Source organism: Neolamprologus brichardi, chromosome 9, assembly GCF_056152115.1.
Source record: "Neolamprologus brichardi isolate AB-2024 chromosome 9, ASM5615211v1, whole genome shotgun sequence".
In the NCBI taxonomy this organism is placed as follows: domain Eukaryota; kingdom Metazoa; phylum Chordata; class Actinopteri; order Cichliformes; family Cichlidae; genus Neolamprologus; species Neolamprologus brichardi.
The window spans coordinates 36,608,941-36,622,746 of record NC_142112.1 but is presented as its reverse complement, the minus strand read 5'-3'; the positions used below and the strand labels follow the sequence as shown (position 1 = coordinate 36,622,746).

The window sequence follows — 13,806 nt, the reverse complement described above, 5'->3', positions numbered from 1 at the left end:
AATCTCTGCGGAATATGATGTTTGCAGATGACGTTGTGAAAGTAGGGAGCAGGCGGAAGTCAGCCTGGAAAGTCAGTCAAATGAAGACAGCCAACCATCCAAAGCAGCTAACAGTGCACAAGATGGGTGAAGAAGAAAGTGCGGGCAAGGTGGAGTGGCTGGAGACGAGTTTCAGGGGTGATTCAGCAAGAGTGAATGGAAAGGTTGAGGATGGTGGTGAGACCTGCTGTGATGTTTGGATTGGAGACAAAGTGGGGGAGGCCAACCTAGAGATGTTATGATTTTTCAGAGGGACAGCTCAGGCCGGAGACAAAGTCAGAGAGACGAGGCTGAGAAGGTTTGAACATGTGCAGAGGATGGAGAGTGAAGATAGTGGATAGCTGGAACTGCCATGAAAGAGGAAAAGAGGATGACCACAGAGAGGATTCATGGATGTATTGATGGGTTGTGTAGACAGCGCATCCGGTCCTGCAGCGTGTCTGCGCTGGTCCAGTCAACTGCCATCTTCCCCGGTAGGGCGCAAGCGTCGAAGGCGTTTGGAAAGGGAGGGGGGGATCAGTGTGTGCATATCAGTGTATGTGTGTGTCCAGAGTTCAGCTGAGACAGTGTCCTTCGCCCCGCCAGGCTAAGTAAACAGTCTTCCAGCCAACCCAGGTGGCCTTGGATGGAATGGGGGGAACAGTCTAAACACAGTCGTTATCAGGGTGTTTTGTTCAGCTCCAGCCTTGAGGCCACAGCTGGCGTTAATGAAAATCATTAACCTTTCCCTTTAGTTAAAAGCTTTGCAGATTTGAAAGTTTTTGTGGTTCTGATGCTGCTATAATTCAGAAGTCAGTGGTTTAAAAATCTCCATCAAAATCATTTTCATGCTGAAGGCTGAAAACCCCAACAGGAAGTTTGAATCTGTTTTAACCTCCTACGATCTGCTGTCCACATATGTGGACATGACATTTTGGGTTGCCAAACCAAAATACTAAATTTTGCTTAACAAGGGCCTGATATCCACTTACAAGGACACTGCCACTGTTCTATCAAAATTTGTCCTCGTATGTGGATCTCATTTTTCTCGGAAACAAAAATCAGGTAAAAATTCTTTTACATTCATCAGGTCCAATCAGCCCAAACATCAAAGAGAAAATAAAAATGCATGCTATGAAAGAGCTCGGGTCTTAGGAGGTTAAATAATGCAGAAGCTGATTCTGGGGTCAGGAACAAAATCAAAAAAAGATCCATCCAGTTTTTGCAGGTGATTTTTAATTTCAGTGCAGCATCAAGTCAACACACAGTGAGATATAATGATAAAGAAAAGCGTCCGCGTTAAGCCCTACACTAGATCGTTTTCATATGAAGGTCAAAGACTAAACATCTCAAACATGTCCCTCACTTCCTTAATGATTCAGTTTTCCATTCACTAGTTTATTTATCCGGCTCACTGACACGAATGGCTTGATGAAGTTTATTGTTCGTTTTCAGCAGTTTTCCATGCACCACATTTACAATGATATATTCCACCAAGCTGCAGTGTCACAGAGTTTAGGTAAGATTAGAATAAACATTATATCCTTTATGTCTACTTCATACACGAGGGGACCCGGGGGACCCTCTGACGACGCGTTTCAGCACAATCTGGAGGAGCAGTGAGCAAACGTGGAGGGAGGGAAGCTGATGAGAAAAATCAATGCGCTGGAGGTCGTTGGGGGTGACGGGGAAATGCTTTCCTCCCCTCTGTGTGGTGCTCTGGAGACGCAGGAGAGGCCTCGGTTCCCACAACAAACCACGCTGTAGTGTGTCTGCACAGGCTTACACTGCAATGCATGCCAAAATAATAAATGATCTTATTTATCCAGTAAAAAAACTGTTCATGACACCAAGGATGTGTCTTCTGCAACATTTCTGGAAATTTAGGTGGTTTGTTTTTGTATAAAGACGATCTATGTTGTAATAAATGGTACTGAAGATTACACCAGTATCTTCTCTAAGGACCTAAAAACCTAAACCATAAATAAATAAATAAATAAATACATTAAATCAACAATAAAAAAAAAAAGATAAAATTAACAATAAAGATTTAAGGAACTTGGAAAGAAAGCGATTACCGTGACTTAAAGGCTAAAGCTTTTCTGTAGCTCAAATTCCTTAAAATGTCCATAAATATGAGTTTGGTTATTGAGTTTTTTACCTGTTGATATGAACACTAACATTTCTGGACAGTGGTTAACCTTTACTTTCAGGTTATCTCCTGTTGTGTGTGAGCTAAAGGGCAAAAACGCCTCCTCAGGGACTGTTTGTGGTTCTCCTCCTTGTGGAAGCAGGCCTTTAAAATCAGCTGAAAGTGGACGTGCCCGAGGGTGACGGGGAGGATGCTGACTGCACAGAGGTTTAAGGCCTCAGAGGTGATGAGCTGCGAGGTGGTGAAAGCTGTTCTGAATCGGTGAGGTATATTTGACTCGGGGACGTGGGTTGGAGATTTAAGCGTCTTCAGAGCGGTGTAACAAACATACAACTACTGTAAGTGCACACTATAAACTGCAGCTTGCGTGGTTACAGTCAGTGCCAGACAAATACACAACACGCTGTCTCAATATCCCCCCGCCCGCACATTAAATTACAAGACATGTAGCATTTTCCCCACAGAAGGGTCGCATTTTTTCCTCGTGTTTGATTGTTGCTAGTCCTCAAATCGGTCCGTCGGTCCAGTGATGAGCGGCAGAGAAACAACAGCTAAAGGCTACGGGTCGACAGCGGGTTCATCGTTTCAGTTTCTGATGGTTTTCTACAGCAGAGCAGGTCAGAGGTGGGATAAACACACGGGAACCCACAACCACGGCCGTAAAACAGCTCGGCAAGCTGAGGATGCTACACACAGATTCACACAACAGCATCAGTCTCACGGCTCTCCTCCAGATCATCTGCTACGGAGCCGCTTCCTGTCCCCACCGTGACCGCCTCAAACATCTATTTACAACGGTTTCAAGAGCAGAGATGACAGATTAAAGCGGGCGAGTTATGTTTGGCGGCAGTGCAGCTGGGAAATACTGGATTCAGGCGTGGAGGGGAAGTAGCTCCAAGTTTGAATTTATTTGGGTTTTAGACGAATAAACTGTGACCTAAACTTCACTCTGTAACATAATATTCACATATATATAAATATATCACATTACCTGCATGATTAGGTCAAACTGTGTTTCTCAGAGCTGTAATTGCCCACCTGCACTGCCCTAAAATGTGGCCAGAAGCTTAACAGTGATGCGCGTGTGTGGTTTGGTAATACAGATGAGAAATCAGGTGTTCAGCAGTCGTTTCCTGTGGAGATGATGACTGCTGTTCTGGTCTCTTGGTCTGTTTCTCCTGGCTCCTGTTTTTAGCTGCCGGCCTCCTGAAAAAGGTCCTAAAAGAGAGATAAGAGACATTTAAGAACTTCAGTATGACAAATAACACATTCTGCAAAACAAATACTTTATGTATTTATATTTATATTTATATTGTTTTTTCCTGTTCGTAAGTAAAGTTTTGGGTTCAACATAACCAAAAGCCGGATTCTTTTAGTTCAACAAGCACATATTAAACCCAACACTTTAAAACAAATCCATGTTATTTTCATACAGAAGAAAGCAGGCGTTCTCAGAGAGCCGAAAGCACGGCAGGACAATGGTGTGTTTCACTGTATTTAAAAGCATGAGATTCAGGTCCGGCAGTGTCTTCTTAGCTCAGAAGTGTAATCACTCATATCATGGTGCTTTTCGTACAGTCCTTTTTTCTGTACTGTTATCACAATTGCGTAAAAAGTGTGTGAGAGACCTTTATTAAAACGTCTAATCAACAGATTTACATGTCAGTCTCATCCACCACCTGTTCATCTTACAACAGAGACAAAACTGTTTAATTAAGAACAAAAACTGAAGCTGTTTGTCTGCAGATAAACTGCTGGTTTAATCTGTCATATTGTTACATTTGTCAGATTTCTTGTAAACCTTGCTGCAGGCTGACAGCAGCCATCCTCTCTGTCTGTTTAGCAGAGACACCTGCAGCATGCAGGGAGGAGCCTGAAGGCTCAAAGTCAGCTAGAACCACTTTACAGCACGAAATAATTATTTTGTATTTGTACAAAAACATGTTGTGTTTATGTTATGAATGGATGACTTCTAAATATAACAGCACTTGTGTACACAGTCCAGATGTTTACAGGCCTCTGTATTAGCCTTCAGCCTATAGGTCGCCTTCTTGGCCAAACCTTCTCATTTTTAGCTAATATCTTCTGAACCTGGGATGACTATATCAGAAATAATCCTCTCCATGGTATTATATCGTCTAAAACTGAGTATTTGCCTTTTTATTGGATGGAGTAGAGCAGTGAAGACAGACAGAACAGTCGGGGAGGGGGGTCTGTTACCTGGCTACTGGATGTCCAGCTTGCTCGGGCCGACGCTGTGGATGAGCTGGGACGACTCGGAGGCGGCGCTGTAGCCGTGAATCAGCAGGTTCTTGTTGAGGTCTCCGACCCCGCTTCCAGCCTGCATTTTGGGGTAAGGCTGCACCTCTGCAGCCTGCTGCTGCCCTCGCCCCGGGGCGTCATCGTCCATCAGGTGCCCCAGCGGGCAGCCGTCTGTTCCCTCGGTGACGGGCGAGAACTCGTGCGCGCTCGCTTGCTCATCCCTGGACACTGGACTGATGGAGACAGATGGAGAGCTTAAAGGAACAACGATGACAGAGACACAACATTTAGTTTATTAGAGCGTCTCGACAGGCAGCGTCAGTATTTAATGAGCAGTATTTGATCTCACAAACATCAGGCTCGGCTGTGGACATGAAGGATGAAGCCTTTAACCAGACGTGAGATGAGAAGACGATGAATGGATTACAGAGTAAATGATCAGCAGGGCTAAACACCTCCTTGTAATGTCACAGCAGTTCAGATTAGCTATTTATTTCTTTTATTTGCTTTTAAAGCTCTCCATGGCCTAGCCCCATCTTATCTCTCTGAGCTGCTACAGCCTTATACACCCACCCGCTCTCTCAGGTCAGCTGATCAGCTGCTCCTGAAGATACCCAGGACTGGGCGTAAACTTAGAGGAGATCGTGCTTTTGCTGTAGCAGCTCCAAAACTGTGGAACGAGCTTCCTTTAGAGATCAGACAGGCCACTTCTTTATCTGTTTTTAAGTCACTCTTGAAAACCCACCTCTTTACCCTGAACTTTGACACCACGTGAGATGTTGGTTTTTATTTTTATATTTATTTTAGTTGTTTTTAGGTGATTCGATGCTGTTTTATCTTGTTTTTGTTTTAATATAGGGCTGTTTTAATTTTATGTTTTATGTGTTTTATTTATTTATTTTGCTGTTTTCTGTTATTCTATTGTTTTAACTTATTTTCTGTACAGCACTTTGTTCCTGTGCTGGGTATTTTAAAGTGCTTTATAAATAAAATTGGATTGGATTTAGAGATCAAAGAGTAATGGTCAGCTGATCAGCTTGGCTTTAGGAAATTTTTATGTTTTTCCTTTTATTAGCATTTGAGGATTTTTGCAGAGCTCTTCTAGTCTTACTGAACCATAGATATTCACACATAAATATCAAATTTGTGAAGAGAGCTGCAGCAATGATCAAAATAGTTGATGTGATTTAGATCAATCGATTTTGTCTGTTTTCTGCGTAGCTGTGTAAAGACACGAGACTGATCTGGATAAATGTGGAGGCCTGGGGGAAGCCTACAAGTAGGAAATAAAATAGGACCTAAGACTGAACCTTGCTGTACATCAGAGGTAATGTGAGCTATAGATGGTTTATGATTGCTTAGGTTGTAATGAAAAGGGATTAATAACACTCCAGTGGCTCGCTCTCAACCACAGAGTGCTGAATGAGAGCTGACCTGACACTAAATCGAGTGAACGCTGGCTTCTGTCAGGCAAAGAAAAGGATTTGAGTTAATATAACTTAAAGTAAGGAGATATGACATACTGCCAAACTGGCTCACTTTGAACTAAAGCATTATGATGTCTTCTGCTCCCACGTTTTAAATCCCAGCACTTGAGTCCTGTTTTTTCCTCCGGTTCGTGGTTTTGAGTTGTTGGGGTGTCAGAAACCTTTGAGATGCAGACAGCTGACTAAATGAGATGAGGAGGAAGGAACAGGCCACGCTTTGGGGAGACCTACCTCACGTCCATGGACTGGACCCCATCTGACAGCTCGTCCAAACTGCTCTTCTCCAGGGGTCCCAGCATGATGACGGGGGCTTCAGCGGGAGTCGCGGCGTCCTCCTCCGGGGCGACAGCAGCTTCACCTCGCACCTCGATTGCTGCCAACATACACAGGAAGTCTTTACTCGAGGTTATAAAAGAGGTGATAAAGGTTTAATCCCGGCCTCGGATCAGTGACCAGTGCTCAGCATCACTTCCTGAAAATGAATCCTGAGAAACGCTTTATAGTTGCAGTAAATTTTGCACCCTTTTTCAGATGTTCGACCTCTATCAGTGGTGACAAGCATCCGGATGAAACAGTAGAGACTCCAAACCTCCACCAAGGCTGAAAGTTTCCCAAATACATAGTTTACGCTTCTTAAAAGGAGAAAACTGTCTTAATTTACAGACTTTCAAAGGATCTCTTTATTTCCACATTTTCAAAAATTCAACACCAAACTTCAGACAGAAACATTCATCAGACGTTAATATATAGACTCTTCAAACAATGACACAAGAAACCGGATTAAAAGTCTGACTGGAATAAAAATGCTTCATGTAAACACACCAGTCGGAAGATTCTGATCCGATCACGTTACCATGGATGAAAATCTCTTTCCAATCGAGTTACACTAATCATTAATTAATGTCCACTTAAACACTTCTTTTGATTTTCGGGGTGAAACTATTCAAACTGCACGTCTGTTACGTCAAACGATGACGTCAGCGAGACGGTAGGTCCATTGGAAAACGAAATACGACAAAAAAGTGAGAAATGTGAGAAATCACAGCAAGGTGAGGATAAAAGCAGAAATCCAGAGATCCAAATCACAACTCCTACTTTTCCAGAAAACTTGACAATTCTGTGCATGTCAAAAATGATTTACTGTTCAGACGCTGATCATGATCACATTACCTTAGGCTACGTTCACACTGCAGGCGAAAGCGCATCAAATCCGATTTTTTTGACCCTCTGCGACCCATATCCGATCATGGTGTGACAGTGTGAACGGCACAAATCCGATATTTTCAAATCCGATCTGGGTCACTTTCGTATGTGGTACTGAATCCGATACATATCCGATGTTTCAGAAAGCGACTGCTGTTTGAACGGACGCATTAAATCCGTCTTTTACGTCACCGACACAAGACAGACGCCAATTATCAGCGCCGGAGAAGACATCGCGAACGCTTCCTGGCCATCCAGTGAAACTGTTGGGAAGACAACGTTGGAGAAACGTGAACATTTTATTTGTTCTGTATAATCTGCAGATTCTGACAGAAATCTGAACTATCCTTTGAAGCAGCGCTCCTCTAAAACAGCAATAAGGATCATTATTAGGTTATTTACATTATTATGTAAATAACAAAGTAACTTAAAGCAAAAATTGGGAAACGTGAAGTCCGAAGTCTTTAAAAAATAAAGAACTGCCAGGTAATATTCAGAGTATGTTTTTTGTGAAAGAAGGAAGTTATAATTTAAGGGGTTTTTGTAACTTCAAAACAATAAATGTCCGTACTACAAGAAAAGGCTTTTGTGTTTCTGTTCATGGAGTAAAACTATGGAACAGTCTGAATATGGAATTAAAGCAATGTCCAAACATAAAACTGTTCAAAAAGAGTTATAAAAATATGATCTTCTCGAACTATAAAGAAAAGGAAAATATTGAAATTAAGTGAATGTCTCTATTTAAAAAAAAAAACAAAAAAACAAAACAACTCATGATGTGATATTATAGTATATAGTATATATATATAGTATTTTATTACAAATTATATCAGTAAGGAAGCTGACTAAATATTAACTGATAATTTATGGCAAAGGGGTGGGATTAAATAAGTGTTTACTTCTTCCCACTCCCTTTCAACATGTAAATTAATAATTTTTTGTATGTAATTTATATTAAGGGCCATCAGTCAAACAATACTGTTGCTCTGGGTCTAAACAGAGCGCGTTGTGTGTGACGTCTTCTTTTGCGCATGCGGCCGCTTTGAGCGTTCACACTAGAGCGCGTTTGCTGTCACATTTTATTTGTAGTGTGAACGAGCAGACACAAAAATCGGATTTGATCAAAAAATCGGAATTGAGCATCAAGACCTGCAGTGTGAACGTAGCCTTATTCAGGGTGATTATCTCGCTTCATAATTATTTGCAGGGAGCAGCTTTAACCACTAAGAGTAGGAGGTTTAAGCACCTCAAGCCAACAGCGTTCCTGAAACTATGATCAACAAAGGCTTCATTAATTAAACTTCACTGCAGACCTCACAGCCCTCAAACACCCCGAGCTGAGCCGAGGCTTCCTGGATATTTGTGATTTTATTACAGGTTTTGTTTTAGGCGTGAGCCACAGCGCTCTGCGTCCTCCCTCCCCAGTGACTGCAGATAGAAACGAGCCAGCAGCTAAATCTAGTACAAGACGCTGTAGTTTCTTATGACGTCGATATTTCTGTGCACGGTTAAAAATATCAAATAAACAAACAAAATCGTTCCTGTTAAAAAAGCAGTTTTACACCCTCAGTCAACTGTTACTGCAAACCATTTTTACACACATAATGATGCGTGGAGGAGAATAAAAACCAGGCACCCTGAATGCTTTGGTGTTCAGCTTCCTCTACTTAAATATTTCCTGATATATTTAATCGTTTCTCCTTCAGTTCAGAACCACCGGTTATGTTTAAAGTATTTAAAAGATGTTGATAAAAGCGGGTGGAACTCCCTGCCGGCGAGGCCAGTGAAAGGAGTGTAACAATGTTCCTTATAAATGTTTTATATCATAATGTTTCTGCTTCAGTGTAAAGCTGCAGTGATTACAGAGTGATTCACTTCGGCTGTGCTGATGAAGGCGTCGGCACGCGAGTCCGTTCAGGTCAGCGAGTTCAGCGAGCGCAGCGAGCGCTGCGGTTTTTCCCCTCAGCGTTGGCTATTTATCCCACCTCCGCCCATCAGGAGGTGCTGTTCCCCCACCTGTGTAACACTGCTGAGTCACACTGCAGCTGCCAGTTATCACATCCAATTTCACAGAGAGGCCCGATCGTGGTGGAGAAATTAGATTTTCAAAAACGCTTCCCATCCAAAGGACGACAGGGAAAAGGACTCTGAACGGCACTGGCGTGGAAAATTAAGTCATTAGTTTTGTAGTGTGTGTGTGTGTGTGTCTGTGTGTGTGTTGCATCCATTTACCTGGAGCAGCAGATGGAGGCTCCACTTCACTCTTCCTTGTTCTTTTCATAATCTCCTCAATTCTCTGCAGAAGCAGACACACGGCTGGTGTTAACAGAGAGAAATAAGCGACGATCACATCAAACTTTTCGAGTTTATGTTGTGTCGTGATAATCCATCTGCTCGTAAAAGTGTCTGAAAACGGTGCAAAAAGGGAACAAATAGAAATCCAAGAATAAACAAAGAGCCGGAGCTCCGTTCAACACATCCAGGATAATTTTCCTTATATGGCTTCATTTAATCTGACGTCTGTAAGCAGTCACGTGAAGGTGGTTTCAGAGTCTGACAGGTTACAGTAAATTCATAGACGACAGTTTTTGTCGTTTCTCTGCGACGAAGTGAAGAACAAGCAAACATAAAAACAGAATTAAACAAAGGCTTAGACACAAAATGTTGCTGTGTTTCGGGATCGTGTATTAATGCCTACAGAAGAATGAAGCTGTTTCAAAATCGCAGCCAACAGGAAAAACAGGAATGACGTTGCCTCACGAGATAAAGATTTTATCTGATTTTATCATTTCTCTTCCAGGAATGATCCATTGTCCTGAGAACTGATTGGGGAGGGCTAGTTCTCCGGTATACGTTACCGTGGTGATGTACCCCAGTGAACAATATACAGAAACTTCAAATGACTCAGGGCGAAATAAATGCTGGTGAGGTGAAGTGAGCAGAACAGTGACTGAAGAGACCAGAGAGAGTGTGAGTGTACCAACGTCTGCAAGCGACTAGCAGCTTCAAAGTTATGTGTGACGAGTGAATCTCTTGCTATTGTATACGCAGCTTTAAAAGTGAATCATCGTCACCTGAAAACCTCAGGGTTAAACCTTCAGTTACCCCGCTAAGCCTCAAATCCTGCCTGGTAGCACAGGGGAAACAGGGGGCAGCATGTCAGGGGAACAGCAACCAAATGTAAACATATCATACGAATAAAAAACGACGTCATATCTGCGTCTCCTGAAACTGTCTGGATCCCACGTGAGAAAACATCTTAAAAGGTGAATTTTCTGAGATGGAGATGTACCTTCTTCCTCTGCTGTCTCTCCTGCTCCTCCTGGATGTGCAGCAGCTCTCTCGCCTGCCTCTTCCTCTCAGCCTCCCTCTGAGCTCGCAGGAAGGCCTCCTCCCTCTGAAAAACACACAGCCAATCACATTCTCGCTATTCTTCAGTTTACAGCGTGTAAACATGAGTTACCTGAAAACATACAAGAGTCGAACCGGAGCCCCGCCCCCTTTGCTTCTCTAACACTGCCATGGCCGGTCTTACCTACAAGCTGTCGATCTGCACTGATCATTAATCACTCTTTATAATCACTGTAATAATAAATCAGGGTTTAACCACTGCACCTGCAACCGAACAGGTACGAGGTAGAAAATAAAGATATGGTACTACAGCTTGTGTGTCTGCTCTTTGCATAATTCACCAACTTCTTCTTTTAATACAGTTTTAATAGTTTTCATTCAGCTGGCATTCATAAATCAGAGATTGGGGCTTTTATCTCCAAAGCTTTACTTGATTAAGTTTTTTTCTCAGTAGTTGGAGTTTGAAAGTTGAAATTTGGAGATAATAAACTCCAATTTTGACTTATTGATATAATAAAAAAGCTCTTACAGTGGCAGAAACAGACTTCTGTACTTTACCATCTGGAAGAGGGACTATAAACAAACATAACAGAAAAAAGCATTTTATAATGAAATTATTATGGCATTAAATAAACTGCAGTAATAATAGAAAAAAATGTTTTTATTCACATTTTTTAAATTTACTTTATTTGTTTAATTATTTACTTTTTATTTATGCACCTTTTTAATTTTTATTTGTTTATTTATTTAATCTTTTAATTTTTTTTGTCTTATTTAATCCGGTTTCTAGTTGTATTTATTTATTTTTAATAGATTTTTGTTATTTCTGTATTTCTTCTGACATTTTTTTCTGCTTCTGTGTCCGTATGGCATGAAGCTTTCACCTACATGTTAACATTAATTTATAATATTAAATCAATACACATGACACCCATAACTAAAAGAAACCTAAACACACTCAGAGACATAAATCCTTCTTTTACAGTAAACTGAGTCCTAAAGTAAATGTATTCAGAGCAGGGTAAGGATAGCAACGTGGGACACTTTCATGTAAGTACATCAATAAAAACACAAATGCACGGGCCAAAACGATCCGTGAACATTGTGAACAATTATTCATTTGAGCTGAAACTATGCAAACACTGAGCAGCATCACCTTCATACCAATAAAACACATCATAGGTCATTTCAGTCACACGGACCTCTCTGTCCAGCTGATCCTGCATGTCCTTCCATCTCTGCTCCTTCTGCCGTCTCTCCTCCTCCTCCCTTCTCGCCTTCTCCTCCTCCCGCCTCACCCTCTCCTCCTCGGCCTGCCGCGCCGCCCTCTCCTGCTGCTCTCTGGCCTCCTGCTGCCTCCTTTGCTCCTCCTCGGCCCTCAGCCTGCAGAAAACCACACAGTCTGAACTTCACAGGGCGCCACGGACGAGACAAAGATAATCACCTCTGACAATTTCTATTTTTAATGCATTGTTAATATTGATAATTCAGTATACACAGCAAACAGTCAAAGTAATCAGATCAATGACTTTTTTTTATTCAGTCTTAGCTCTGAATAACTCCAGCTACAAAAGTGCAGTAAGTACATAACTAGTCCCTATAAACAGGACAAAAAACAACACTGTTTATAAATTGAGGCTTCAGTTCCATCTACAACAATCCCTGTAAACTTTGCATTTAACAAATTATTTTGTGTTTTGGGGATTTAAAATAATAATTTTGCTCATCAGAACTGGAACAAAATGCTGCATTTTGGACAGTATTGACTGCTATGATGGAACTATGAGCGAAACTCGATCTAATGTCCATTAAATGTTCAGAAAAATCAAGAATCATAAGTCTAACGTTTCACGTGTTCAGACAGAAACAGAAGAAACCAGAAACATCTGGGTCCAGTGAACAGCTGTGTATGAGGAGCACTCACCTCTCCTCCTCCTGCCGCTGTCTCTCCTCCTGCTCCTTCTGTATTCGGGCCAGACGGCGTCTCTCTGCCAGCAGTCTGGATGCCTCCTCGGCATCTGTGGTCCCACCCACGCTCCTTCCTGTGGGCGTGCCTGGAGACTCTGTTGGGGAGGATGGAGAGACATAAAAAAAACATAAAAAACTGTTTAAAAGATTTCAAAAAGCCTTTAAACAACATTACAGCTTCATAAATGCTCAGCTGAGGGAACCATCTCACCAGAGCCCTGCAGGTAAGACCTGCTGATACATGTACAAATACAGAAAGGAAAGCCAGGAGCATCTTCGGTTGTGTTTTCACTTGATGTGCGTTCTGCAGATTCTGTGGCGACCTTCTTGTTTTGCTTTTTTCTTCGACATTTAGAGTTTATCATTCGCCTGAATTATGCTGAACAAATACCAGGTGGTATTTTGACCACTATCACCGTCCCCTGAATTCAATCAGCATCAATAAAAAACTGATCGCTTAGCTAAGGCGGCATGTGTAACGTTACTGCTGCACGTTTGTCTTCACCTGCATTGAGTTCTCTGCTGGTGGATTTGGGGATCTTCTTCTCCGATGTCTCAGATTTGGTGGATTTCCTCTCCAGGGTGCTGTGACCTTTGACCTCGTCGGTGCCGGGGGTGGTGGCTCTCTGCCGGAGAGGGGAGGGCGGGTACTGACCGGGGGAGCAGGGAGACTGGGCGCGACTCCTGCTGGACCTCACCCTGAAGCAACCAACAGAGTCACATCAAGTCACCCGTGCTTCAGAAGTGTGCGCGTTCATGTTCAGACATGCGAGGACAGAAAACTGGCATGTGGCTATATTTGGGACAAAATGCCCATCCCGTGGTTAGGTTTAGGCTGAGCGTCAGGATTAGGCGTTCATCTTTGGTGGTTAGGGTGAGTGGTGTGTGTGTGTTTGTGTGTGTACCGTTTCGGTGTGGCGGGGCCCTTGCTGTTGGCCCTGAAGGAAGAACTGCGGCTTGGTGTGTTTGCTGACTCCCCCTAAAAGTCAGATTTATCAAATATTACTGGCTGTATAAACACATGATAATCAGAACATCAGGACTTCGTGAAGCTCTTGTTGTAGCCGTGTAACCGGAGACCCATCGGTGAGGATGAGTCAGGATGCAGCTTCATCATGCTGGATGCAGCTTACTCACATCAGTAACGACTACAACATCAATTTGTGAACGACGTGAGCGGTCGTTTTCCTGCCTCATTAAAACTGAGTCCTTCCTTCCTGTCCGAAGCATCCGTGCAGACAGAGGATCCTCTTACATGCTCGTTAGCTGCAATAAAACAGTTACTAAACAGTTCTGACTGCATAGATGTTTGTTAACATCCAAATGAATTCATTACTGAAAGCTTTACTGGCTTTTTGACTGGTG

General features: G+C 42.5%; 1 protein-coding gene across 5 annotated transcripts in view; it reads right to left on the bottom strand.

Moving 5' to 3' along the window:
• Positions 1 to 1,234: 1,234 nt before the first annotated feature.
• The window catches only part of map7d2b (MAP7 domain containing 2b), a 35,935-nt gene continuing 23,363 nt past the window's right edge, over positions 1,235 to 13,806 (bottom strand). For 4 of the 5 annotated variants that reach the window (XM_087846498.1, XM_087846500.1, XM_087846496.1 and 1 more), the window contains 9 exons: positions 13,347 to 13,420; positions 12,947 to 13,140; positions 12,398 to 12,536; positions 11,676 to 11,856; positions 10,415 to 10,519; positions 9,355 to 9,418; positions 6,151 to 6,292; positions 4,391 to 4,686; positions 1,235 to 3,388 (listed from right to left, as the gene is read on the bottom strand). In XM_087846498.1, the coding sequence (XP_087702624.1) occupies positions 4,395 to 4,686; positions 6,151 to 6,292; positions 9,355 to 9,418; positions 10,415 to 10,519; positions 11,676 to 11,856; positions 12,398 to 12,536; positions 12,947 to 13,140; positions 13,347 to 13,420 (1,191 nt within the window). In that variant the 3' untranslated portion in view covers positions 1,235 to 3,388; positions 4,391 to 4,394. The remainder of the gene's footprint in view (positions 3,389 to 4,390; positions 4,687 to 6,150; positions 6,293 to 9,354; positions 9,419 to 10,414; positions 10,520 to 11,675; positions 11,857 to 12,397; positions 12,537 to 12,946; positions 13,141 to 13,346; positions 13,421 to 13,806) is intronic. The other variant, XM_087846497.1, reaches the window with a different exon arrangement.